Source organism: Chlorocebus sabaeus, chromosome 15 (genome assembly GCF_047675955.1).
Source record: "Chlorocebus sabaeus isolate Y175 chromosome 15, mChlSab1.0.hap1, whole genome shotgun sequence".
Taxonomy (NCBI): Eukaryota; Metazoa; Chordata; class Mammalia; order Primates; family Cercopithecidae; genus Chlorocebus; species Chlorocebus sabaeus.
The window spans coordinates 71,104,423-71,132,074 of NC_132918.1; the positions used below are offsets into that span (position 1 = coordinate 71,104,423).

The 27,652-nt window shown below is 35.4% G+C and overlaps 1 protein-coding gene across 3 annotated transcripts in view; it reads right to left on the reverse strand.

Annotated features, from left to right (window-relative positions):
- Positions 1 to 557: 557 nt before the first annotated feature.
- Positions 558 to 27,652, reverse strand: part of NGLY1 (N-glycanase 1) — a 67,342-nt gene continuing 40,247 nt past the window's right edge. The window contains exons 5-12 of one of the 3 annotated variants that reach the window (XM_008009300.3): positions 20,793 to 21,015; positions 18,529 to 18,650; positions 17,192 to 17,337; positions 15,063 to 15,173; positions 13,568 to 13,732; positions 10,373 to 10,558; positions 1,305 to 1,482; positions 558 to 924 (exon numbers count right to left, since the gene is read on the reverse strand). In XM_008009300.3, the coding sequence (XP_008007491.2) occupies positions 749 to 924; positions 1,305 to 1,482; positions 10,373 to 10,558; positions 13,568 to 13,732; positions 15,063 to 15,173; positions 17,192 to 17,337; positions 18,529 to 18,650; positions 20,793 to 21,015 (1,307 nt within the window). In that variant the 3' untranslated portion in view covers positions 558 to 748. The remainder of the gene's footprint in view (positions 925 to 1,304; positions 1,483 to 10,372; positions 10,559 to 13,567; positions 13,733 to 15,062; positions 15,174 to 17,191; positions 17,338 to 18,528; positions 18,651 to 20,792; positions 21,016 to 27,652) is intronic. The other 2 variants (XM_008009302.3, XM_008009301.3) reach the window with 2 other exon arrangements.

Genomic DNA, 27,652 nt, shown 5'->3' on the forward strand with positions numbered 1-27,652 from the left:
ACTGTAAAATATAGTTACGTATTTTCAAAATCAAGAATATTTTATTCAATGAGGTAGATAAAAATATAACTCAAAGGTAAGGCATTTTCAAAATGTCCACGTATTATGGAATTTAAAATGTATCCTAATTTATGTTGTCAATGTTAAATGTTTTCATAACTCATGTCTTTTTTTCAATGTTTAGAAAAAAGATTTTTATTAGCCAAAATAAAAACTAAAAAGATGTAAGGCAAAATAATTCATTTTATTTCTTAAATGCCTGCATATTTATAATCATATAAATTTTCATGCATTATATAATTTATGAGATACTGTACTTTCACATTAATTAAAAATTAAAAATATTAGGAGACTAATTCAACCACTTCTGAAGAAATGAATGGCTGATCAGAAAATGTCAAATTACTATCATAAGCCCAAGATTTTATCATAATCATGAATAGCATTTAATCATGAATATCATTATTTAACTTTTAAAACTATACTAACAGTTTTTAGATTAAAATCCCATATTGGGTCAATGAGACTTTACTCCAAATTATAGTCACATATGTAAGAAAGTTTTTAATTCAATATTTTATTATAGTCCACGGTATAAAGATAATTTTCATGAGGGTTACATGATGGATAGCTAGCAAAAGAAATATGCTAGCACAGGGTGGTAACTGCCAACTAAGCATGCACTGAACCAACAGACTACTTTAGTAAGTCCTTGATTATTGCTAGCTTTTCTGTAATGTTCAGGATCTCAAAGGTCACTAAATTTTATAATTATCTCCAAACAATTTTCTTCATGGTCATTTAAGCTTTGTCTAAACAGCTGGGTGTGTTGCCAAGCGACATCACCATCTCCTCTGCTTAATTCTGCTTCCAAAATAACTTCAGTGGCACCAGAAAAATCAGCATAGGAGTGAAGACTGTTATCTGTTAGAGGGGAAAAAAATTAACATTTTGCTTTTGGTAATTTAAAGAGCACAGATCATTTTGAAATGCATTTTATATAGGCTGATGTATAAGTTAAAATAAACCCTTAAAAATAAATACAAATTATTCTTTATGGAAGAAATGCATCCTTTGAAACAAAGAAATGATTTTTTTCCTTGTGTTTGTATTTCACAACAGAAAACATCGGCCTTTCTGTTACAATGGGATCACACAGGTTTTATTTAATTTTTTTTTTTTTTTTACTGAAATAGTATCAATAACTTTTGGGTACAAAAAAGAACTACATCTCAAATAAGTACAAGTGGTCTTCAGAGTGGTAAATATACATTTCATGATTAATTCTCCAGTCAAATGCTTACCGCCTGTCAGTTCTACTCGTGCTGTATCAGATCGCAATTTCCATTCTATTGTTCCAGTTTGAAAAGTTTGACTAGTTGTTCTAATAGAAATGCTATCGATTTTTAGGCCAACCGACCCACACTCAAACTTCCAGGAAATATAAGCAAAAGATGATCCTTCCTTTCGGGCCAAATATACCTATAAGGAGTAGGGATGGGGAGAAAGGAACTGTCAGAAATAATGAAATAATACAGAAAACAAACTTAGTGAAGAATATTACTCTCACAGGGTAGTATGTACAAGTTGTTATTGAAAAACTAACTTTTCCCTGTTGAAAAGGTTCTTAACTGCTAACTTTTTTTTTTTTTTTTTGGCAATTTTTCCCGTGGCATCTTTTGCCCTAGAAGAAAGGTATTATTTGAATGCAGATATCCCCAATAAGTGCAATTCTAAAGGACTGCATACTAACCAAATTTTGGTAAATCATATTCTTTTATATTAAGACAACTTTTTAAAATGAGTTTTATGATTAATCCTGCTGAAAATGAAGAATCCTTTTAAATGCAACTACTCCTTAATTTTTATTTCTTTTCTAAGTCTGGATTTTCATATACACTTTCCTAGCGTGACGTGGTATGCTATAGCCTCTAAATCGAGAAAATACCTCAGCCATTGCTAACTAATGGTTTAAAAGGTGATAGCCGTGCTCACTTCTCTAAATGGCATGCTCCCTGTTCCTTCATCAATACCCTTTAGCACATTAAATGTATTCTATTTAAGGCATCTAAGCCTACCGGCTGCTTCCAGCTCATTCCCTCTCATACTTTTATCTACACTCCTCAACACATCGCCATGAAAACTGACATCCACAGCCTTGGTCTTTCACAGGTCACTCTATTCAACCATGCTCAAACTCTTAAGACTCTGACTCTTCAGTTGTTCATCCCTTATGTCTGAATTCCCACAAAATTCTATGTATTTGTTTGAAATAATTCCTAGAAAGAAACCCCTTCCTCACTAATACTGCACTTACTACTACAGTTTGGACTTTACACTCATCTTGCTGCAATTGACTACTGCTGTGCAATTCCAATTGCTCTGATCATATTTTTATTTTCAAGTGTATTATTTTAGACACAGGGTCTCGCTCTGTCACCCAGGCTGGAATGCAGTGGTGCGATCATAACTCACTGCAGCCTCGAACTCGTGGGTTCAAATGACTCTGTTGTCTCAGCTTCCAACTACCATGCTTGGCTAATTAAAAAAAATTTTTAGAGGCAGGGTCTCACTTGGACGCCTGCCTCAGTCTCCTGAGTTGCTGAGATTACAGGTGTGAGCTACCGTGCCTGGCTCTGATCAGGTAAATGTTTTAAAATCCCACTCTCTTTATGTCATCTGCCTGGTCTGAAAGGTACAGCAAGTACTTGGTTCTTACATTAAGTCTAATCTATTAGCTTTAAAAATCCTCCAAAATTAGGCCGGGCATGGTGGCTCATGCCCGTAATCCCAGGACTTTGGGAGGCTGAGGCGGATGGATCACGAGGTCAGGAGATCGAGACCATCCTAACACAGTGAAACCCTGTGTCTACTAAAAATACAAACTATTAGCCGGGCATGGTGGCGGGCGCCTGTAGTCCCAGCTACTCGGGAGGCTGAGGCAGGAGAATGGTGTGAACCTGGGAGGCAGAGCTTGCAGTAAGCCGAGATTGCACCACTGTACTCCAGCCTGGGCGACAGAACAAGACTCCATCTCAAAAAAAAAAAAAAAAAAAGAAAAGAAAAAAAAAAACTCCACAATTTCATCCCACCTTGAATTGCCAATGCTCCTTTATATTTTTGTATACTATACTCCTTGATACTGCCCATATTCTGACCTACCTTCATCAAATCATAAGCTCTCTGGGGGCACAGTTTCTGGATTCATAAAAGCATTTAGGGGCAGGCACGGTCACTCACACCGGTAATCCCAGCAATTTGGGAGGCTGAGGCAGTCAGATCACTTGAGATAAGGAGTTCAAGACCAGTCTAGCCAACATGGTGGAACCCCGCCTCTATTAAAAATACAAAAATTAGCCAGGCATGTTGGTGCACACCTGTAATCCCAGCTACTTGGGAGGCTGATACATGAATACTGCTTGAACTAGGGAGGTGGAGGTTGCAGTGAGTGAGATTGTGCCACTGCACTCCAGCCCGGGTGACAGAGCGAGAGACTGTCTAAAAATAAAAATAAAAAATAAAAACATTTAGTAAATATTAAGTATTAAAGATCTGTATGCAAATATATATACATGTGTATATATATATTCATGTTAGACTTGATCTTTTTAGGAACATCTAACTCATACTCTAGCTCAGGGGAAAACAGTTGAAAGTACCATATAAAACACATCTGCCATGGAATATCCTATTACATGTACTATTCTGTATTCTGGTCTTTACTCATCAAGTAAAAAAATCAATCACCGATAGTATTCTAATCACCATCTATTTGACAACCAACCTATAGCTATTTTTCTTCCAGGTGTGCCCGTTAATCTGAAAAATTTTAGAATCAGTGAGTTAGAGATTATGTAACAACTGAGCAATCACTCTCCAAAGAAAATGATCTTAAACTACGACTTAAACTAGGTATGTATAGCCAACTGTTGTTTGTTGTTGACAAACCTAGACGTGGAACTGTCAATTGCTCCACTCAAGTTTGGACAACGTCACTATAACATCCTCTAGTGTTCATATATGTTCCTACTGCATGCTCCTCCTAAAGCTGTTTGTAAGGAGGATGTGGGACTCAGGACTCCACCAGTGTTCCCTGGGAGTCATTAGTTTCACCCATCCTAAACTGTTAGACATCTGAGTTACACACAGGTTAATCGCTCCTTTAAAGGAATGGCTACCAAAGGGGGATATCTGGGAAAGAAGAGCCAAACAGAGAGGTTACTGGAAGAAAGGTGAATTAAAAGAACTAAAAGACTTGAGGAAAGTAATCTTAAGACATAAACATTAATAGATATACTCAAATTTATATCTCAATATGCATTTCTGTATCTTGTATATTTTCAGAGCTCACTAGATTCAAATGTCCCTCAAAAGTATGGGTATAAAATATGATAGGTTAAATTAGGTTAACTTCAAATCTAGCTTACTCCAATAACTGCCTTAATTATACTGTGTGGGTCTGGGTCAGAACTGTGGTTTTAACTGTAAGAGAAGGTTTATAGTAGCTGTTGAACATGCCTGACAGCATTTATTAAAGACTTAAAATTTTTAGTCCTAAAGGCATCATCAGCTTTTAAGACTAGAAAGTTAAAGAATAAGATAGAGTTCACGATTTAATACTTACATGTTTAAACATTCAAACATACTATGAGCAAAATAAAAAATGTCTCATGTTAAAGAAACAGTATATGGAGATCAAACACCCTATTTATACAGAAAATTCCTATCATCTTTTTTGCACAATATATTCTGTCACAGACTCATTTTTAGAGGTAGTAGAAAGTTACCAAGAATATGTATACTCAGTTTGGTAAACTAAAATGTGCCAAAACAACAGAATTTATTAAAAAAACCTACAAATCTGGTCCTGTCTATGTATAATGCCAACACAATCAGTAACTATACTTTATTTAAAAGGGAAAAAAAAGCAAGCATTCACTTGTTTAGTGTAGAGAAAAAACATTTTTTAAAAAAAACTCTTGATTGTTCCTAACATCATGAGTTATTTGATAGACACATTTTTGCCTGTTGGCTTAAAATTTTTTTTTAAAATTTATTGTGTGCATTCTATAAGCTCGGTTTTGTAATTTGTAGGTCTCTAAAAGGTAAGTGTTGCTATCCTACTTTAGCAGGAGTGCTAGTCAAGTCAGAAACCATGGAGGTTTTCTCCCGTATTCTATATACACCACCCCAACCCTCCTCTCACCAGTGACCCATCCTTGCTCCTTTTTGATGTCTGTAAGCACATATGGGCATATACAACCTTTGGGTGAGAACAAGACCTGTGTGTCTAGGGTTTAGGCATAAGCCATACTATTCACAATGTATACAAATAGAACTTGTCCTTCGGGTTGTGACTGTAACCACTATTTTCAGGACTGAGAAAAATTTGCATGTTGGCTTCTTAGAATAATTAATATTCTATAGAAGATCTTTACTCAAAGATTTTTTGATTACTACATGTAATAATCATTACATGATTATTTAATACTCTTCTTTAATACATTCTTAAAATTATTGTTCTACTTAGGCTGCTAAAATTCACTCAAATTAAGTTCAACATACAGCAGGCACCCTGAAGGTCGTCACTCCTACAGATACAGAGCAAAGCAGTTGTATTTCAAGGGATCTTAAATTGTTGCTGGTAAACTGGTACTTGCAATGAGTCTTATTTTTGGTTATTCCATTTTATCTTGAAAATCAAACATGAATCCACTCCTAGTTCCCACTGTATTTAAATATTTCTGTGTATACTTCCAATTTATTCCATTTGTAGAATCTGGATAGAATTTTTAAGATTTCCATGTATACTTCCAATTTACTCCATTTGAAATAGGAAACTTTCATGGCTTCCTGTTACATAATTGCAAGGTCATCAAAGTCCCTGGGACCTGACAATTATTTACCTCTCTAGTCTCATTTCTCACTATTCTCCTTCATATTCTCTACTTTTCACTCTTTCCTGAATACACCAGATGTCTCTCACCTCAGTGCTTTGAAACACACTATTTCTCAGGTCCCCAAACAACCTCCCCTTCCATATCCTATCCTCATACTAAGAAACTCTCCCTCTTCCTCCTCTCCAAAAGATATTACTTCTTCTCAAAGGCCTTCCCTGACTCAGTGTGATACTATGATATGTGTGTGTGTATATATATCTCTCCAGATTTTCATTCATGGTTCCTGGCTCATAACTCCCATAGCCTTTGTTATTTCTAAGGCAGGCCATGGAAACTAAAAATATACTCTAATCTCCCCACAACTTTCTGTCTTGGAGCTGACCATAAAGAATTTATCTGACCTACCTTGTCTGATTGTGGGTCATAACACCCCTATTTCAGAAAGTGTCCTGTTCCATACCCTGGAGGTGGAAATGCTGCACAGAGACCAAGAAGAATCTGAACAGATAGGCTTTTCTGGGTTTTGTCAGGCTATTAGTATCAGATCACACCCTTTTTGTCCAAACATATTTCTACACTGTTGTCATGGTTATGAAAATCCAATGAAGTCTCCACAAAAGGCCTATGAGAACAGCGTTTGGAGAACTTCTGGAGAGCTGATCACATGGAGGTTCCTAGAGGGTGGCGCACCTGGGGAGGGCAGAGGGGCTCCATGTGCCTTCCTATACCTTGTCCTCTGCATCTCTTCATCTGCATCCTTTGTAATATCCTTTATAATAAACCAGTAAATGTTTTTCCCTGAGTTCTGTGAGTCACTCTAGCAAATTAATTGACTCCAAGGAGAGAGTCATAGGAACCTGATTTACAGCCAGTTGGTAAGAAGCACAGGTAAAACAAACTGGAGCTTGTGACTGGCATCCGAAGTGGAGAGGGGACAGTCTTGGGGACTAAGCCCTCAACATTTGGGATCTAATGTTATCTCCATGAAGATTATGTTAGAAATGATTGCATTAGAGGTCACTCAGCTGGTTCTGCTACAGAATTGCTTGCTTATTTGGGGGAACCCACCCCCCACATATTTGGTCACAGAGGTCCGAGTTGATTGTTGTAGAGAGAACAGGAAAAAAAAATACGTGTAGAGTGAACAAAAAGCAAAACAAAACAAAATACTTGGAGTATGAGGTTTTTTTCACTCAGATTCAGGGTGTTAGTGGCTCTTGTTTCTGTCTTCTTTCTCTCAGTATCATAAACAAACACATACTCTTCTACCATTTACCCCATTAATCTAAATGGCTGGCCCACACATGTCTTTCATTTACCAGCTGATATGCACCTTGAGGCTTGCCTCTTAATTCACCATTACATCTGACTGCCAAGCACAATATTTGACAATGTGCATATTCGCTAAGTGCTGAATGAATTCTTGACATAATGCCATGCACCCGCCCCCTCCATCAAAATGCTAAAATGACTGTAGTGACAAAGAGAGAGATAAAACTGATCAAAACCAAAAAGTATCTAAGACCATCTAAAGGACACTCAACAAAGTGACGTTTTTACAGTGCTCTACATAGTCCTAGGGGTGATGCAGAATTTATGCCACATACATTTTTACATTCACCAATCTTTACTAAACACTTACTATGTATCGGGTACTATGCCAGATGTATGAATACTGAGAGTACAAAAGTGAGTAGAAAAAGACAAGGTCTCCCCCTGAGAATTGTTTACAATCTAATGTAAACATTATTACAGAAAGAGACAAATAATTTATTCTCATACCTATTTGTTGAATATATGCCATGAAAGAGAGGTACATGGTACAAATGAACCTATAAAGAGGGAAATGGATTCAGTTTGCTGGGACCTGAGGGAGTGAGGCTTGGACCAAGTGGCAAGGTTAAGAATACATTAATCAAAAAAGAGAAGTATAGGAGGTTCTATGAAGAAGGGAGAAGGGGCAATATATCTGCAATGCAGAGAGCAAGGGGTAGCATAGTGCAAGGCAAAGCCAGAGGAAGCAGGGAGCGGATTGGAAAACACTTGGAGCTATGTCTTACTCTAAGAGCACTCAGTTAAGGATTAAGTTTTTGTAAATGTTTCTTTAGCATGGATCACAGCTTTGAAAGGATTAGGGCAGATGGAGATTAGCAAGGAAGCTATTAACACTGCTTTTATCAAGGTGTTATCACTTGCCTCCCAAAAAGCATACTGGTTTTCTGGATTTAGTTTTTATATTCTTTTCAATTCAGATATTATTGAACAATGTTATTTGCTAAATTGCAAAGTTTAATCTTTGTGCTCCTGGGAGGATACCTCTTTGAGAGGTAAAGAATCTGTTCTAAAACTCTGAAAGCAGGCTGCATGTGTTCTGTCATGACACCTGGTTGGAGATTACCAAGAAAAAGTGTGGTGAAAAATATGTTTACTATTCAACAGAGCTAGAAAATCCCTAATTGGGGGCGTGCTAGTACAGAACCAGAAATACCGATTTAGATGGAATACCCAAGTTATAATGACAATTGTTACTTCCAAGTTATCACTGTCTACAAGTAAAGATTCTAGTATTTTTCTTCATTTGATACTAAATATATGTAGCTAGAAAGAAACTCATTCAACTTAAAAAAAATGGTACCCTTCATAAAAGTATATTGAGGCATAAGCTTTACTTGAATAGGGGTGTGTTTTCTATTTAATGGCTTTTGTCTATCATTTACATTATTTAAATCTTTCTCATACAATAGCCCCTCTGTGGCTAAAATGTTCTATTTGGAGATGCTGAAACATGCCACGTACTCCATGCCTTGTTTTGGTTTCCTTGCCTGATGAACACCTACTCAACCTTCAGTGTCCAGCTCAAATGTTGTCTGCTCAGTGGAGCTTTGCCCAACTCCCACCTCGCTGTTTCCATAGCAATGTGTTGATATCCTTATTATAGCACTCTGCATCATGGTTAAGATGGCGGTTTATGCTTTGGCTTCCCCTTTTAGATCGTGAGGTCAGGAATCATCTTTTTGTCCATATAGCTGAGAATAATGCCTGGCACAACAGTACAAGTTTGCTGATGAACAAATGAGTGTATAAGACAAAGAAGGAATACTCCATAGAGTAGTTCTGTTTCTTGGCATATCACATCTTCTGTAACACATCACTATTTTCCCCATCATTACTACTTTACTAATGTTGCTGGTTAGGAGGAAACACATGATTTTTCTCCATTTCAGCAAGTATAGTCACTGGATAAATAACACTTTTATTCTATCTTGCTTTCTGTTCAGAGAAATTCTTAGGCTAAGGATAGTCTTCTAGAAGATGTTCATCCTCTCTCATCAACTACACAACTAATTACAGATATCTTGAAATTTTAAATTTTATCTCTATTTTTATGCATTTCTTTAGCTAAAGAAGAAAATTCCAAAATTTAGAATAATCCTATAAGTTATTAATACAAAAACACCTCAACTTTTTTAGTATTAGACAATGTGATATAAACGGAGTATTTCTATGTTTAAGCAGCAAGGTAAGATTTTGAACAAAAACTTATGGTTGAAAAAGATAAAAGCAGAGACCTTATCACTGTATAGACGTCTTTGGTAATTTGACTAATGCCTAGTACAGTGACAGCATATAATAGATGCTCATAAACACTAGCAGCTGTTTATATGTGTCTCACTTTTTAAATCTATCCAATATATTTTACAAGTGAACAACTTCCCACTCAAGTATCTTGGTAAATTAACTTTAAAAGCTTTTATAAGTTAATTAATTCCTATGAAACTCTATCAATAATAAGATCAGATCTACTGAGGTCATGTGAATAGCTTTAAGTTTATTTTGGTGTATTTCTAAGGAGCAGGCAGTTTTAAGCAAAGCCTCTTATTTGTTACTGAGAGCATGTGATGATAACATGCAACTTGGTATAAATGTACTGCTATAGTCCTAACCTCTACTTACTTATTTTTTTAAGATACAGAGAAGAAATAACCAATATTGCTGCTCAATCATCCATTCTTTGAAGTGACTGCCTATTAGATGTTTAGCTTTCTGAAATTTTGAACTAAATCTATTATACTCCCTAAATAGCCTGTATTTAATGGGTAATCAATACACATCTGTGAAGTAATTAATTCACTCTCTCTCTATATATATATATGTAGTATTGAATAGAATATATATATATTCATGCAAAAATCAGTCACATGGCTTCATCATACATTTGATTATTTTTCCCCATGAAAGAATTAAATTCATCCTCTTAGATGAAAACAGATACTTCCTTGATAAAAATTCAAGAATTTCTAGTGGACTTTTGATTACACACTGGGGACACAATTTTCTTTTCCAGGTTAAAGGATTACTAAAAATAAGTATGATATATCAGTTTTCATATTTTGCACAACTGAAAAATGAAGCCAATCTATATTTGCTTAAACAATGACAAAAGTTTTAAACGGTTTTATGTATTAAGTTACCATGTGCCAGTCTGTTTCAACTTTTCTGAATATAGATTCCATTTTCCACACACCATTCTCCCATCCAGAAATGGTTTGATTGTTATTTGAAACTCGAACATAACGATCTTTCACAATATTATAACAAAGGTGGAGCTGTTTAGAAATCTTCTCATTTTCAGAGGGAATAAACGAGGTTTCTTTTCTCTTAAAAAGAAAGCAGAATTAGTTTTTCAACATTATGAAAGACGTAAAAAAGAAAAAAGAGAAATTACGAAGCAGAGTGGTAAGAGAATCCTTCAGAATTGAAAAGAAAAAATTGGTGCCATTGGAAAATTTGGAAATTATTTTATAAATTAAATATAATCAGTATGACGTTATTATAGCTCTAAACATTACTAGAGAGAAAAACAAGAAGTATGAGCTCTGACTTATATTTTTGTGATTTTGCATTCAATTAATTCATTAATTTTTATTCTTTTCTACCACCACCACTATCCCCTACTTGGACTTCTACAACTGTCTCCTGAAGCTGACTCCCAGCTTTCAACTCTTACCTCTCCTATCCATGCTCCACATATCAATGAAATTGATTTTTGAAAAAGTGTAAACTAGGATATGTCATTTTCCTGCTTAACTCACTTCAGTGACTTAAACTCCAAGCTCTTTACCAAGGCTACCAGGGCCTTATGATGGTTCACCCTGTTTGCTTCTCCAACCAGATGTCCTGTTACTCTTCCCTTTCATTTCTACACTCACATCATATTACTTTTCCTTTAGTTCCTCAAAAAGGTCCAGCTCATTTTGCCTCACAGCCTTGAGACATGCTGCTCCTTTCGTCTAGGATGCTGTTCTTTCTACTCTCCACATACTTGATTCTTTCTCATCCTCAGTCCTCAACCATTTCTTCAGTGTCCTTTCCTAATTCCCTAAGGTAGGAGAGCAGCTGAGAGGTATAGCATGAAACAGTCTTCTGCATGTGTAAAATTATTACAAAAGCTCACATTTTAACCTTAAAATCCCAGGCAATCTTTGCATTCTAGTCCAAAATAACATTAATATTTTATAAAATATTTTAATTCTAAGATTAAAATAAAACTTTTCTTTCTGGAAATGATATCACCAATGTTCCTTCTGTTTCCAACTGATTGCAAGATTAATTCCAAAAGTATTTAGGATTAATGTTTTCCTATTTACTTTTGAAACAAACATCCATTTCTAAAGGAAAAAATGATTTCTTTTTAAATCCATGGCCCTAAAATGGTCTCCAGCAATTAAGAAACTTAAAAAAAAAAATTCAAAAGAGAAAACAATGTGGTATGCAACCCAATTCATATTTTTAAAGTTAATCAACTTTCAGGCCATGCAAGAGATAGCACACCCATGCATAAAAAGAAATGAAGACCTAAATAATATCCATGTTTTAAATTGAACACAGCTGTGAATTAAATTAGCTCTTTTTAACTGGCTGTATTTAGATTTATACTTGTAACACACTGCATTGGCAGTGATTTGAATTATTTGTTGAATTTGGATCTTGTAATCCTATGGCTGAACCAACACTTTTAACTGCCTGCTACAGACGATAGGATAAATTAAAAAGCAAACATAAAATTTATTAGGGATAATTCACTCCTTTAAAACATATTCTGTTACTAGAGAAATGAGCTGCAACAATGGCAAATTTAGAAAAAGTACATAAATAAAACTCTGGAACTGCTTGATATTGATATTGTGATGAGTTATTTTCCTTTCAAGCATTTTTCATTGCAAATTTCCTAAACATTTATATTAAATGCTCTCCAGTGACTCAACTGTAGCTCCCTAAAGGCATAGGAAAGTCTATTATACTGTCCTAATGCCCGTTACAAAGCCTAGCACACTGATTTTTACCTAGTCACTTAACTTTAGGACCTAACTATGGAAATTACATTTCTATTGTTATTTAATTTTGGGAGATTAATCATGTGATATCTTAAAAAACAAGTTTTAATATAACAGTAATTATGCCACCAACATTAATTTCTAGCCAATATCAAATATATATGCAAGCATATACCAAGAAATAAACATTTTCATCTGCTGAATTCCCCAAATTCTATATTTTCCCCACTCCATGAAGTTTTCATCTGGAGAGGATAAAAGTGAAACAGCATTCTTCTAAATGCATTAGAATCTCATTTTAAAAGACCTAAATAAGCACTTCACAAAAGAGAATGAGGACATCCAAAAGTTTAAAGAACAGGCATTCAACATAATTAGTCATCACCAAAATGCAAATTAAAATCACGATGCTACTATATGCCACCAGAACTGCTAAAATGGAAAAGATAGACAATACCAAGTGTACACAAAGATGTCGAAAAATTTCATATACTGCTGTGAGAGTATAAGCTGGCATAACCATTTTGAAAAATTGTTTGGCAATATCTACTAAAGCTGAATATATACTCATACTCTACTACCTAGCAATTCCATTCCTAGGTATACATCCAACAAAATGCCTAAACATACTCACTGAAAACATGAATATAAATGTACAGAGCAGCACCATTTATATCAGCCAAAACTAGAAATAACCCAAATAGCCATCAACAGTGAAAAATTACATTCATACAATGAATTATACAGCAATGAGACTAAACATACCATACATATTGCAACATGTATCTCACTGACACAAAGTTGCACAAAAGAAGTTATATACAAAACAGTACGTGCTATATGATTCCATTTATATAAAGCACAATAACAGGCAAAATTAATATATGATGTTAGAAGCCAGAATAATGATTACTTTCAAGAGTGTAAGACAGTGTAGAAAGAAACTCACGCTTGTTTCTACGGTTCCAGTGATCTATTTCTTATTCTGGTTGGTGATTATATGGGTGTTAAATTTGTAAACATTCATTAAGCTGTACATTTGTAATTTGTGCATTTTCCTGTATATTCTTCAGTAAAAGTTATACTGCACTAAAAATTTACATAAGGTAAAAAAAAATTTAAGTCACATTTTAAAAATGCTTTGCTAACCCTTACACATGATTATGCTATGTCAATCAATTACTGGTTCTCTTCAAATGTTTGCATTTTAAAATAATTACTCTCAAGTTAACTGAAAGGTCATAGTTAATGCAGTTGGAGCATAGTACAGGAAAAGCATAGTATAGGAAGCAGGAAAGTAAAAGGATCATCATGCTAGAATGAATTAAATACCTGTAGACCCATTTCACCTCGGGCTACTCTCCAAGCCACTGACCCAGATATTCTTCCCCCAAGTTCTCCAGGTTTAGGGGTTTTGGGAGATATAAATTCAACAAGCTCCACAATTATCCTCTGGAGAAGTTCTTTCCTTCTGTTTTCTGACAAAAACAGTTGCCTCTGTAATTCATGTTTTTTAAAAAAGTTGTTAAGATTAGGGGAATGTATAGGTCCATCTCTAAGCAAGAATATACTTAAAACACTTGCATTTTAAGAGGTCTTGAAACAAGTATTGAATTTTATTTTCAAACATATATTATTCAGAAAATAAAAAGGACACTGTGGAAAAGTTAAATAATTTTATAAATTTTACATTGGGAAATCATTTAACACCTATTTCCAACTCTCCATGAGCTCTACTGTCCTAGATTTATTTATAATGAAGGTAGCAACTTCTGTTTCTGGATATGATAGACTGGCTTGTGTCAGAATGTCTTGCTGAGAAAAGCTAGAAAAGCTCATAGAAACGCACGCACAGAACACTCACATATAAACACCTGTTGAATGCAACAGAAAGCTGCAAAGGCAGCCAGAACTTGAGAAGTCAAGACTCCAAGAGAAGAAAAGAATTCAGGTGAAGGGCACATGCTGCACCCTTTTCCCTTCCAGTCATTTCTCAATTATTAAGTGGCATGAGAACAGTCTGAGAAGCCAAGGACAAAATAGTGACTAAAGTGCTGGAAATCAAACCAGAATTTTTAGCAGAATCACAGTGCTGGGTTAAAAATAAACTGAGGGTCAGAGTCTTCTACAGCGAGGGGGTCTAGCAAATACTCCAGGTTTTCAGGTAGAGATCTCTGAAGGGCTACACATTAGGAGTAAGTGCAGATTCAAAATAGACTGAAACCTCACCTGGAATCATAATCACTGATTGGATTAATGTGCTCTGCTCTGTTCTGCCTGCTACAGCAAAATTATTGCTTATTTTTTAATTTATGAAAAAACCCCACATGTATAGGGTTAAATTTTTCAATACTATCCATGGGGTATAAAATAAAAATTGAACCTTTCATCTTGGAACCCCAGTTCCTCTCCTCGGAAGTAGTCATTGTTAATAATTTCCTGTGCCTTGCTTCAGAAATGTCCTCACATGGACGTGTGTGTGTGTGTGTGTGTGTGTGTATGTACACACATACTACATAAATATGAGTCTGTGTCATATCCAAAGCACAGTTACATTGATAAATAAGACAACACACTTTTTGTCAGGTACTACCAACACTGAAATTTTGTTTCATAGAACTTGGAGATGAGACAGTTTAATCCAAAGTAACTCATAATATTTAAAATGAGTCCTCAAAATTTTCAATGAACAAAAAGAACATATTAAAATATTCTTGCTTATGAAACAATGCTACTACTTTAAGAATTTCAATAGGCTAATAAATGGCTATTCTCGATTACATAAAAAATGTCAACTGTTCTTTCAAAAAAGATAGCCACCACATACCTGCTTATTAAGCCCATTAATAGTTTCTCGAAGTAATGCTTCTTTAACCTTAGTTCTTCTGGCAATCACCTCTTCATGTTTACAGGAATATCGCCAAGTAACATCAACTACCTGAAACAAATAACAGACTACAAATAATTAACAAGATTACAACCATCAACCTTTATTTACTAGATACCTAGAATGTATGTACTTTTTAAATGCTTTTTTTTTTTTTTTGGAGATGAAGTCTCGCTCTGTTGTCCAGGCTAGAGTGCAGTGGCGTGATCTCAGCTCACTGTAGTCTCACTTCCCAGGGTCAAGCGATTCTCGTATCTCAGCCTCCCGAGTAGCTGGGACTACAGGCATGCACTATCACGCCCAGCTAATTTTTGTATTGTTTTATGTAGAGACAGGGTTTTACCATGTTGGTCAGGCTGGTCTCAAACTCCTGACCTCAGGTGATCCACCTACCTTGGCCTCCCAAAGTGCTGGGATTATAGGCATGAGCCACCACACCCAGCCTTAAATGCAATTTTTAGAATACTATCCTTTGTTTAAAATTTAAAAGCCATGGGGCCAGGTGCAGTAATCTCAGCAAATTGGGAGGCTGCAGTGAGCAGATCACTTGAGGTCAGGAGTTTGAGACCAACCTGGCCAACATGGTGAAACCCCATCTCTACTAAAAAAAAAATACAAAAAAAATTAGCCAAGTGTGGTGGCACGTGCTTGTAATCCCAGTTACTCAGGAGGCTGAGGCAGGAGAATCGCTTGAACCTGGGAGGCAGAGGTTGCAGTGAGCCGGTATCGTGTAAGTGCACTCCAGTCTGGGCAACAGGGTGAGACTCTGTCTCGAAAAATTAAAATAAAATAAAATAAAACTTTAAAAGTCTGTAAAATAAACTGAATTCATCACTTATTCATTCCTAAACAGTTGATAGTTTAACCAGAAATGCTATGATAAAAAAGTGAAAATTTCAAAACATAACCTTTTTAAAATGTATCTGCAAAGCTGATTCCACAAAATTCAACAAATAAAAATTTTATCCATTTTTATTGTATTAAATTTATATTATAGAACTGATTTTTAATACAAGTAGAAAGACAATTCAATGGAGAAAAAATAATATTTTCAGTAAATGGTGCTAGAACAATTCATTACCCATACGTAAAAAAAACCCTTCATACCTTAGATCCTATAAAAAAATTAACTCAAAATGGATCACAGATCTAAGTGTAAAACTAAAAATATAAAACTTCTAAGACATAACATAGGAGAAAATCATTGTGACCAACGGCTAGGCAAAATTTCTTAAATATAACATCAAAAGGCACAATCCATAAAACAACGAATTGGTAAACTGAACACCATTCTTCTCTTCAAAAGTTATTAAGAGTATGAAAAGACAAACTACAGATAGGGAGAAAAATCTTTGCAAAGCACATATCTGATAATGGACTTATATAATAATATATAAAGAACTCTCAAAACCCAACAGTAAGAAAACACAATACCCAATTAAAAAAAAAAAATAAGCAAAGGGGACATATGGATGGTAAGCAAACACGTAAAAAGATGCTCAATATTATTTGTCGTTAGGGAAGTACAAATAAAAACCATAATGAAATGCCACTACACACCTATTAAAGGGGATCAAATTAAAAAGTCAGATCATACTAAATGTTAGCAAGGACATGGAGGAACCGGAAACTCTCACATACTGCTGTGAGATGGCACAATGGCACAATCATGTTGGAAAACAGTTTAGTGGTTTCTTAAAAAGTTATATGTATATCTACCATATAATGCAGCCATTCTACTTGTAGGCATTAAGTAAAGAGAAAAGGCAGCATATGCCCATATAAAGACTTGTGTGCCTGAATGTTCATGACAGCTTAGTTTGAAATTGTGAAAAAAACTGGGAACTACCCAAATAGCCATCAACAGGTTAAATGGTAAACTATGGCACATCCATACAATGAATACTGATTTACGGTGGTGATTTCAGTGTATACAAATAAAACTTATCAAACTGTACAATTTAAATATATGCAGGTTATCGTATGTTAATTTTACATTCATAAAACTGTCAACAAAGAAAAAACTATATTTTATTTTTGGAAAAAAGTTTTTTTCTTTTATGCCCTACCTCATCTTTTGAAAATGCTATGACGTAGGAAAGCTTCTTGCCCCATCCTATTTCATAAAGAAGTGGCTTGTCACAGACATCTTCACATGCATCACAGTGTAGCCACCGCTGCTGAGAAGGAGAATAGACTTCTGTCCAGACATGGTCTACTCAAGTAAGAGAAAAGAGAACAATGAAAAAAAGACAATGAAATCAGAATGACTTCCAATAACTATACACAAACTCCTAAGAATCATAAAGTAATGCGTAATATTCTGAATTTTAGTTAATAAGTGCATTTTGTGGCACACAGGATTTTAGAATACCTGTATTAATTTCTGTCTCTTTGAAATCTTAAAAATGTTTTTCCAATCTCCTTTAATGTGGTCGGTTTTAGGCTTACTGTACGCTTTATCTCTTAAGAAGGTAGACATATTAAACAGCAGCATAAAAAGTATCATTCCGATTTTACCATCATGAAGGAGTTAGTGCCACTTTTGAAACTACAGTCTCTCTCTCTGGACTTTAAGACCCAGAACCAGCAGGAAGTCTAATAGAATCTCTGGTCAATATATGCTTTATATTTGATTTTAAGAGAACCCTATTAACGGAAGGTTTCATTTAATTCTTTAGAAAATGGAAACACAAGGAAAACAACTTTTTAACATGTAGACCACCAAGTCATTTCTAAATAGGGACAACACAAATATCACATGACTTTTATTTTATTATTTCTGTATACTGCGATTTAAGTTTACAGTTTACTAAATCTTTTATAGTAATCCCTATAGCAATGAAGATTTCTATGGCACATTATTAAATGTTTTTATCCATATATAAATAGCATCACTATAAATGCCATGGTAAATTGCTAATAAAAGAAATAATACCTAGTGTTTGACAGATCAATAGGGTGGTTATAGTTTACAATAGTCTACTGCATATTTCATATGAGAGGAGAGAGTAATTCAAATGTTTCCAGCATAAAGACAAATATTTAAGATCACAGATATCCCAATAATACTGATTTGCTCTGTAGAATTTATATAAATGCATTAAATTATTACAAGTATCCCCCAAATATGTATATCCATTATGCATCAATAAAAATAAAATAAAGGGGAAAAAAAGAATATCTATAGTGCAAAGCACCAGGCACAGCGCTAGGTGTTTTACAAAACTCTTGTGATCCCTTCAAAAAACCTGGAAGGTTGGTATTATTACTGTTTTACACAAGGCAAATGGAAGGTCAGACTGACAAGGCCAAAAAGTAACAGAGAATGCTGGGCTCAGAATGTAAACCCAAACCTGTAAGCCTGCAAAGCCCTACTACCCTCTGCTCATTCCACATTCTGTACCTGTGTAATCCCAAACATAGCGAGCTTCAAATCCTAAAGCTCGGCAGCACAGTGTAAAACAATTGGCCCACTCGCCACACCGTCCACATCTTGTTTCCAAAAGTTTCTCAGGGTTATTATATCTGGTTTAAAAAGAAAAAAAAAACTTTGATTATCAAAATCAAGATTTTAAAGATAATTTACATTACCTCTATGCTACACAGAAACGTTTCTTAATTTTTTTTTGTTTTTTTTTGAGATGGAGTCTCACTCTGTCATCCAGGTTGGAGTGCAGTGGCGTGATCTCAGCTCACTGCAACCTCTGCCTCCCGGGTTCAAGTGATTCTCCTGCCTCAGCCTCCACAGTACCTGGGATTATAGGCGTGTGCCACCAGGTCTGGCTAATTTTGTTTGTATTTTTAATAGAGACAGGGTTTCAACGTGTTAGCCAGGATGGTCTCGATCTCCTGACCTCATGATCCACCCCGCCTGCCTCAGTCTCCCACAGTGCTGAGATTATAGGCGTGAGCCACTGCACCCAGTCTTTAATTTGTTTTTAAATATTGATTTAGGAATCTAGAATATATGAGGCACAATGTTAGAATCTTTGGTGAAAAATAAACAGTAGTACTGCTTTCAAGGTGTTTACAATCCTGAGGAAAGGAATGAACACAAATAATTTTAATATATGGCAGAATGTGATCAAACAATACAACAGGTCAGATTTAGTGTTTAATATATGGCAGAATGTGATCAAACAATACAGCAGGTTAGGTTAGTGATCAAAAAATACAACAAGTCAGAAAGTGGCTGGGGAGGAGAGCTTTTATTTGACCTGTGTTTTGAATAACGTAAGATTTGGACAAGCAAAGTGGTATAACTAGCTCACTATATTTAAAAGGTAAACAACTTTAACAAATTACTCAACAAAAATTTTAGCTTAAATTCAATTTTATCTAAAATATTATCTTTCTTTCTAATAATCATTTTGATTAAAATTTTACTCTTTTGAAGTATTTAAAGGTGCCTGCTAATTTAGAAGTTGTTTTTTGGGATCTATTTGTAACATTCTTTTCAGAAGTTACTCCAATTATAAAATTACCAGACAATTCGAGAACACTAAATTTTGCATTTTGTGTTGAGATGGGTTTTGAACTGATAGAGCTGACCAGGAAAAGTGCTGCAGCTGAGCAGCGAGGTCAGCGATGTGCTTTGGAAGGAAAGGAAACAGTGGCATAAATGAATGGGCCCTGCGATGACAAGTCTGTTAAGCAAATGCTTAATGAAACATTTCTTAAGCTAAATAAATGAATTCAGAACTTAGGTAATTAAATAACTTTTTTTCTTTCTTTTTTTTTTTTTTTGACGAAGTCTCACTCTTTTGCCCAGACTGGAGCGCAGTGGCACAATCTCGGATCACTGCAACCTCTGCCTTCCAGGTTCAAGCAATCCTCCTGCCTCAGCCTCCCCATATAGAGAACAGCTAGAGGTTGAAATGAGCACATGATTAGAAACTATGTCCTGAGCTAAAAAAATTAGATATTTTTAAGACGTGGTATGTTTTCTTGACTGGTAATACAACCAAACTTTATAAGCATCGCCAATTCAGAAAATCTGAAAACAGGCTTATAAATGAAAGAATGGAAATTTAAAATTTAAAATGTCCTTAGTTTAAAATTAAGAGATATGAGGAGTAGGTTAGGTTGGGCAGGGGAAGCACCTAACTAAAACAAACTTCTGCTAATAATACTGATAATAATAATAATGCTGATTATTGTGAGAGTAAATACAATTATGTGTTTAAAATAATCATCCGATGATAATATGGAAGGTTAAAGTATACTTCAGCATTATTATTATCAGTATTGTTAATTACCAGACAGTTAAAAATTAGGAATTAAAAAAGTAATACAAGATATATAGCATTAAACATGACTATACTCAAGTTATACTTTAGAACAAGAGTCAACTAATTTCCTATAAAAGACAGATGGTGAATATTTCAGACTTTGTGGGTCATATCATTTCTGTCACCATTATTCAACTCTGCTGTTCCAGCGTAAAAACAGACCACAAGTATATGAATCAGCATGGTTATCTTCTAATATAACTTTACTGACAAAAACAGGATGTCGGCTGGATTTAGCCTGCCAGCCAGTTTGCTCACCTGTGTTTCAGAGGAATACGTTTCTGATAATTAAATATTAAAAAGTTCATTTAGTAAAAACTCTCTTCTAACTATTTCATTAAGAGATTATTCTGACTTTACTGTCCTGGGCACCCACCTTGGGAATCGATTGCTGAACTGGCAGGCATCACAGTAATGATCTTCCACTTTCTTTGCGCCCCACTTCAGCTCATCATCATTGGGTAGTAATGATCTATCTCTAGACCTAGTCTGTCCACCACATTTGCTGCACAAAATGTTATTCACCCAGTGAAAAAATTCTTCCTTAAACCAGTGCAAAAGCTCCAGCAAAAGAAAATCCTCATCACTTATATTAGTACCTGAGAAATTAAGGGAGAACCAAGTAAGAGCTAAAGCTGGCAAAATTTAAAATATCCACACATATTTATTCTCAAATATGAACCGGAAAAATATGAAAACGTAAGATGATTTTAAAGGTTTTCACTAATAAGAGACAAGAAGAAACTGTCATTTATTATGCACTAGGCTGAAATACAATGACATGTATAACTGCACATTAAAAACAGTAGAACATTTACCATTTTATATCCTCTAACTGACATTATGCACTAGCAAGTGAGCTAAACACAATGACCTCTTAGGGAACTGTTACAGTCAGTTAGGAATTGATCCTGAAGTACAAGGGAGGTAGAAAAATAAATTTGATTTTTAAAAACATTTAAAAATGGGATACATTAAATTTGTTGTCAGGTATATACACAAGTAACCATTAAACAATCACAAAAGGCAGAAATCACAGAATTCCAGACATTTAAAAAATCATCCTAATTATTAGCCTTTCTATTAGGGCTTCAACTGTACAATACAATCCATCTATGGATACTCATCCCCAAACACATAAAAACACAACCGTATCTCTAGTATATATAACAATCCTAATATTATGACAGATAATATTATACCCACTTTTCCATAAACAGATCTCTCTTGATCATATTCAAGACCATGGTAACTCTGGCAAGAAGGGAAGGAGAGGGAAAATCAATCTTAAAAACATATATGGGGGTTCTCATCTCTATCTTTAATGTTTTATGATTAAGATAGAGTGATAAAACTTAAGTATGAAGGATATATATAGCATAAAAATCTAATAAAGCTTGATGCTGGTCATAGGTGTATGATACACTATACTTTGTTCTTGTATTTAAGTTTGATGTGTTTCAAAATAAAAAACTACAGAAAAAAAAAAAAACTACAGAGAATGTAAAAAGGTCAGAAATATTAATGTTCCTGGAGGCAAAACTCAGTATTTCTAAAGTTGTTAACCTTCCACAAATTAATCTATAATTTAATACAATCCCAAATAAAATTATACAATATTTTTTCATAAAATGTGACAAGCTAGCCAGGCGTGGTGGCTCACACCTCTAATCCCAGCACTTTGGAAGGCCAAAACAGGCGGATCATCTGAGATCAGCAGTTCGAGACTAGACCGGCCAGCAAGGTGAAACTTTTGTCTCTACTAAAAACTACAAAAATTTTCTGGGTGTGGTGGTAGGCGCCTGTAATCCCAGCTACTCGGGAGGCTGAGGCAGGAGAATCACCTGAACCTGGGATGCAGAGGTTGCAGTGAGCCAAGATTGTGCCACTGCACTCCAGCCTGAGTGACAGAGCGAAACTCTGTCTCATTTAAAAAAAAAAAAAAAAAAAAAATTGACAAGCTAACTACAAAATCTCATGTGAAAGAGAAAATGCACAAAACCCACACAACTTTGAATAAGAATCATGAGGTAAATCTGCCTACAGTGTATCAAGACATATTATAAAACTCTAATAACTGAAACATTGTGATATTAGTGAGGAATAAACAAACAGATCAATGAAACAAAAGAAAGAGTCCTGAAAGACAGATTTCTAAGCAAATGCACAGTATTTAATAAAGTTAGCATTTTAAAGCAGCTTTAACAGGATGGACTGTTTCAATAAATGATATTTGGACAAACAGCTATCTAAGTATCAGATCCCTACTATAGTTCATTTAAAAAAAAAAAAAAAAAAAAACTCTTTCTCCAGAATACTATAAAAGTAATAATAGAAGTTTATAGGTGAATGTGTTTATGTTTATGACTTTGGGTTAGGGAAGGTCTTAAGCAAGATACAAACCGTTAAATCAATAATAAAAAAATAAATTTTCTTATGTTAAAAATAAAAACTTTTGAATTTCAAAAGCTATACTAAAGAACCCTGGGAAGAAAAAATTATAACATGTCTAACAAAGAAAATATAAATTTCTGGCCGGGCACGGTGGCTTGTGCCTGTAATCCCAGCACTTTGGGAGGCTGAGGCAGGCAGATCACCTGAAGTCAGGAGTTGGAGAACAGCCTGCCCAACGTGGTGAAACCCCACCTCTACTAAACACACACACACATACACACAAAAGCTGGGCGTGGTGGCAGGTGCCTGTACTCCCAGCTACTCAGGAGGCTGAGGCAGGAGAATCACTTGAACCTGGGAGGCAGAGGCTGCAGTGAGCCGAGATCACGCCACTGCACTCCAACCTGGGTGATATCTCAAAAAAAAAAAAAATTTCTAAATACATAAAAAACTTCTATAAATCAGTAAGAACATTAAGAAACCCATTAGAAAAATTCACCAAGTCCATAAAAGAAATTCAATACTTTCATTAAGTGGAAACAAATATTCTTAGACACTTCTAGTATAAATTGGAAGGCAATTTGGCAGGATCCATTATAGTATAAAAGTATTACACGCACTTGACATTTCAGTATCCATCCAAGAGAAACACTTGTGCATGTGTGTCAAAAGATATTTTATAAGACTCTCCACTGTGGTGGCATTTAGAACAGAGAAAATGGAAACAACCTCTATGTCCATCAATAGGGAATTGTATAAATAATAGTATATGTACAGTCAAACACTATGGAGTGAAAAGGCTGTCCAATACATATTTGTAAATGAAAAACACCAAGGAGCTGAATAGATGAGATGATAAATTTTACATAAACTCCACACAACTTAAACTATTTTTATAGATAATTATTTACAGGTATAAATATCAGGACAAGACATGAAAAGGAACAGAACTGAATGGCAGGGAGAGTTTGGAGTTTCCCATATAATATGAAAGCTTTCCAACAGGAAGATATTAATGAATTAGTTACATTAAAAACACAGTTTTGGAAACAGAGGACTGTCATTCTCCTTCTCGGTCTAGTGCCTACCATGCAGCAGCTAGAGTCATCTTTTTAAAAGTACAGGCCAGATTATATGACTTAAAAAACCCTGCAATGGGTTTCCGTCGCATTCAAAATAAAATTCAAAGTCCCAACTCTTGTTCTTTCAGCTGGCCCCCTGTAGTAGGCTAAAAAATGGCCCTCAGAGGATATCCATGTCCTAATCACTGTAGCCTATGAATGTAGTTACCTTATGTGGCAAAAAAAGAGAAAGGTCTTTGCAGATGTTATAAAGTTAAGGATCTTTAGATGGGGAGATTATCCTGGAATATGTGGATAAATCCAATCACAAGTAACCTCATAAGAAGCAAGTAAATGGAGATTTTACACACAGAGAAGGCAATGTGAAGATGGGACAGAGAGAGATTTGAAGATGCTGGCCTTAAGACAGGACTGTTGCAGCCACAAACCAAGGACTGCCAGCAGCAACCAAAAGCTGAAAGAAGCAAAGAACAGATTCTCCCCTCCAAAAGGAGCATGGCTCTGGGGATACTTTGATTTCTCTCTGTGACAATGATTTTGGATTTCTGCCTTCTGGAACTGTAAGAATGCATTTCTTTTTATTTCACCAAGTTTGTGGTAATTTGTTATAGTAGCCCCAGGAAATGTAAATACCCTCTTACCTCTCTGACCTCAAACCCTATCTCCTCCTGTCTTGTTCACTGGCTATAGCCACCATGCTCTCCCTGCTCTCTCTTAAACTTGCCAACCTCACTCCCACCTCAGGAGGCCTTTGCAGCTGCTCATGCCTTCTACCTAAAAGGGAAATCATTGCTTTTTAGAGAAGCCATCCCTGAAAATCTTGTATCAAACAGCATCTTACTAATCATCACTCACTCTCTGTTCTCCTGCTGGTTTTCCTAGCACTTTTCACTTGTGTGTGTGTGTGTGTGTGGTAGGTACTTAGTTTTGTTCACTGCTATATCATATCTCCAACACTTAGTGTTCTGCTTGCTATACACTAGATGCTTAATAAATACTTGAATGATGAAGGGACTGAACAAACATGCCTCAAAATATTACTCAGAATTGTAATTGTTCACTAGTCATTATCAAGACCAAGAAGGAAAGGATAACAGCGTATTTGTACTTCTGTTACATACTCCAGGTATAAATCAGCACGTTTCCAGCTGAAAGTACGACTATCAAACAGTAACACCCAATTAAGGGTCAATGTTCCTCATTTAAGCAATATCCTTAACTACGGGCTCAGAGAAATAAAAGTAGATTCCTGTATGATGAAAGCTCAGAAATTTCAGAGATAAGGGAAGCCTGATTTAGATGCTAAATTCTGTGAAGACAATATTGGGTTTACTTCAAAAATTAAGACTTCAAATTTCTAAAGTTACCATCTTCAAAAATACCATATAAATGTAGATTTCTAGTAACTTATCAGTGACAAAATAAAATCAACAAGTTTAGGCCCCAACTCCATTCTCTGAAAACCCCTTCAATGTACAAGAGAATGAGAAAATGGGTAAAAACATCAGTAGAGGTAGCCTCATCCATGTTCTCCATCTCATATCTTCATACGCAATTTAGTAGGCCAAGACACATTTTGTTACCACTTTTCAAAACTAGGTTCCTCCTCCAGAAAGGTGTTTTACCTGTATCTGAAACATGCAATCATGACAAACCTTCAGTCTACCAGGCCAGAGCTATCAAACCATGCTTCTCTATCTCATTTGGCAGTGTCACAAGGTCCCCACTTCTGCATCAAACCAAAACACTTTCCCCAGTCCATAGACCCAGAATATGATTTTGTCTGGAAAGGAAAAAACAGTCCACTGCACTAATGAAAGAAAATCACCAACTTGGCCAGCGGGGGCTTCGTCATCATCTCAGTGCCATTCACTCACTGGGGCAGAGACTGATGGTGGCCATATAATACTCACTTGCCACTTCGTCCTCATTTGTAGAATTTCAATTTTGGAGGGATGACAATGCACCAGCTAAAAAACTACAGATCCCAACTTCCCTTGCAGCTAAGTGTGGCTAAATGACTAAACTTCACGTGACTCCAAGAAGACAACTTCAAGAGAAGGAGCTCAAATTAGAGATAAAACCTTTATGCTTTTTCTCCGTTTCTTCTTCCTGATGTTTGGTCTGGAAATGTAATGGCTGGAGCTGCAGCAGCCATTTTGGACTACAAGGTGATGTGAAGGATGGAAAACATGTACATCTGAGCTGAAAGACAAAAGACACCTAGGTCTTTGATGACAGCTCACCATTAGCACCAGACTACCTCCATAATTTCTTACATGAGAAAATAATATCTAAGCCACCAGTCATTTTACTCATAGCAGAACCTAATCCTAATTGATATACTCATTGTGCCTGCCATACCACTTATTTCACTGTATGTTTAAGTTTCCTTCACTTGTTACTCTTCCTCTTCCTATATCCTGTTGTGTTTCTAAACTATCGCCATCCAATAGAATTTTCAGCAATAATGGAAATAATTCCTATTCCTACTGTCTAGTAAGGTTGTCATTAACCACTTGAGGTTATTGAGTAGCTGAAATGTGCTGAATGTGACTGAAGAACTTGATTTTTCATCTCAATTTAATTTAAATGTAAATATCCACATGTGGCTAGTGCTACACTGTTTTCTAGAACCTCTGTAATCCTACCTCTCCACCCTGTCCTCTCAATTTTAGCAATCTCATTTACCTGCATGGCTTTACCTATCATCCTAAAGTGTATTTCAAGGCTTGACTTCTTATTGAATTTCCAGGCCTATGTTTTCAGTGACAGTCCAGATAGCAGGCACCTCAACTCGCTCTTCCTTTCCCTTCAAAACCTGTTTCTACTAACTCCTTTAATTTCCTAGTTGCCTAGATTCAAAGTTACTCAGTCATCTTTGACATCTTCCTTATATATACATGATGTCTTATCCTATCGACTGCCAATTACACATATTCTATAACCCCAACAACTTTCACATCCATCTTCTCCCTTGTAATCTCAACCCTTTGTTCACCCTCTTACCCCTCTTATGTAAATTAGATTACTATTGTGTTTTAATTTTTCTCTCTTTGTACTCTTTTGATTTTAATTCATTCCACAAGTTATTACTAATCTTCCTTAAATACAGTCTGATGTCACTCACTCAAAGCGTCAGTAGTCAATCCTGCTGAATTACCTATTCAAGAACACCTGAAATATCATTTTCTGCTTTCTGATGAAAAAGGTTATGTAACATTTCTGCTATATGTTCAATTACAGTCACAATATAACATTAGTCTTTTTGCCAAGACTTGTGTTTCCTTTGAATTTCTTTGGTCTTTACAATTTCAAACCTTATTAGAAATATGCTTTGTTTCATTTTACTGTTAATTCTTTTTGAAAACATTAAAAATGAACTCGGTATACACTGCTCCATCTGAAATTCAATGTCAACCAAAACACAGTTTCAGCCTACTTGATCTTCCACTGCTTTATATACACCCTACCCTACACACAGTCTAACTGTATTATTCATTGTTCCCAAATAGAGCCTGTCCTTCTCTGCCTCTATGCATGTTGACCACTACACTTGGAAGAAAATCCCCAATCTCTTAGTATGTACTTTGACATATTTTATAAATCCCACTCATCCTTCACGCCCTTAAAAAAAAAAAGCCCAGTCTTGTACTGATTTTCATAATTTTCACTACTAATCTGCTGTCATTTCTTTCCTATTTTTATTAAAACTTTTTAAGTGTGAAAGAATGTATACATAGATCTTAAAAGTCATACT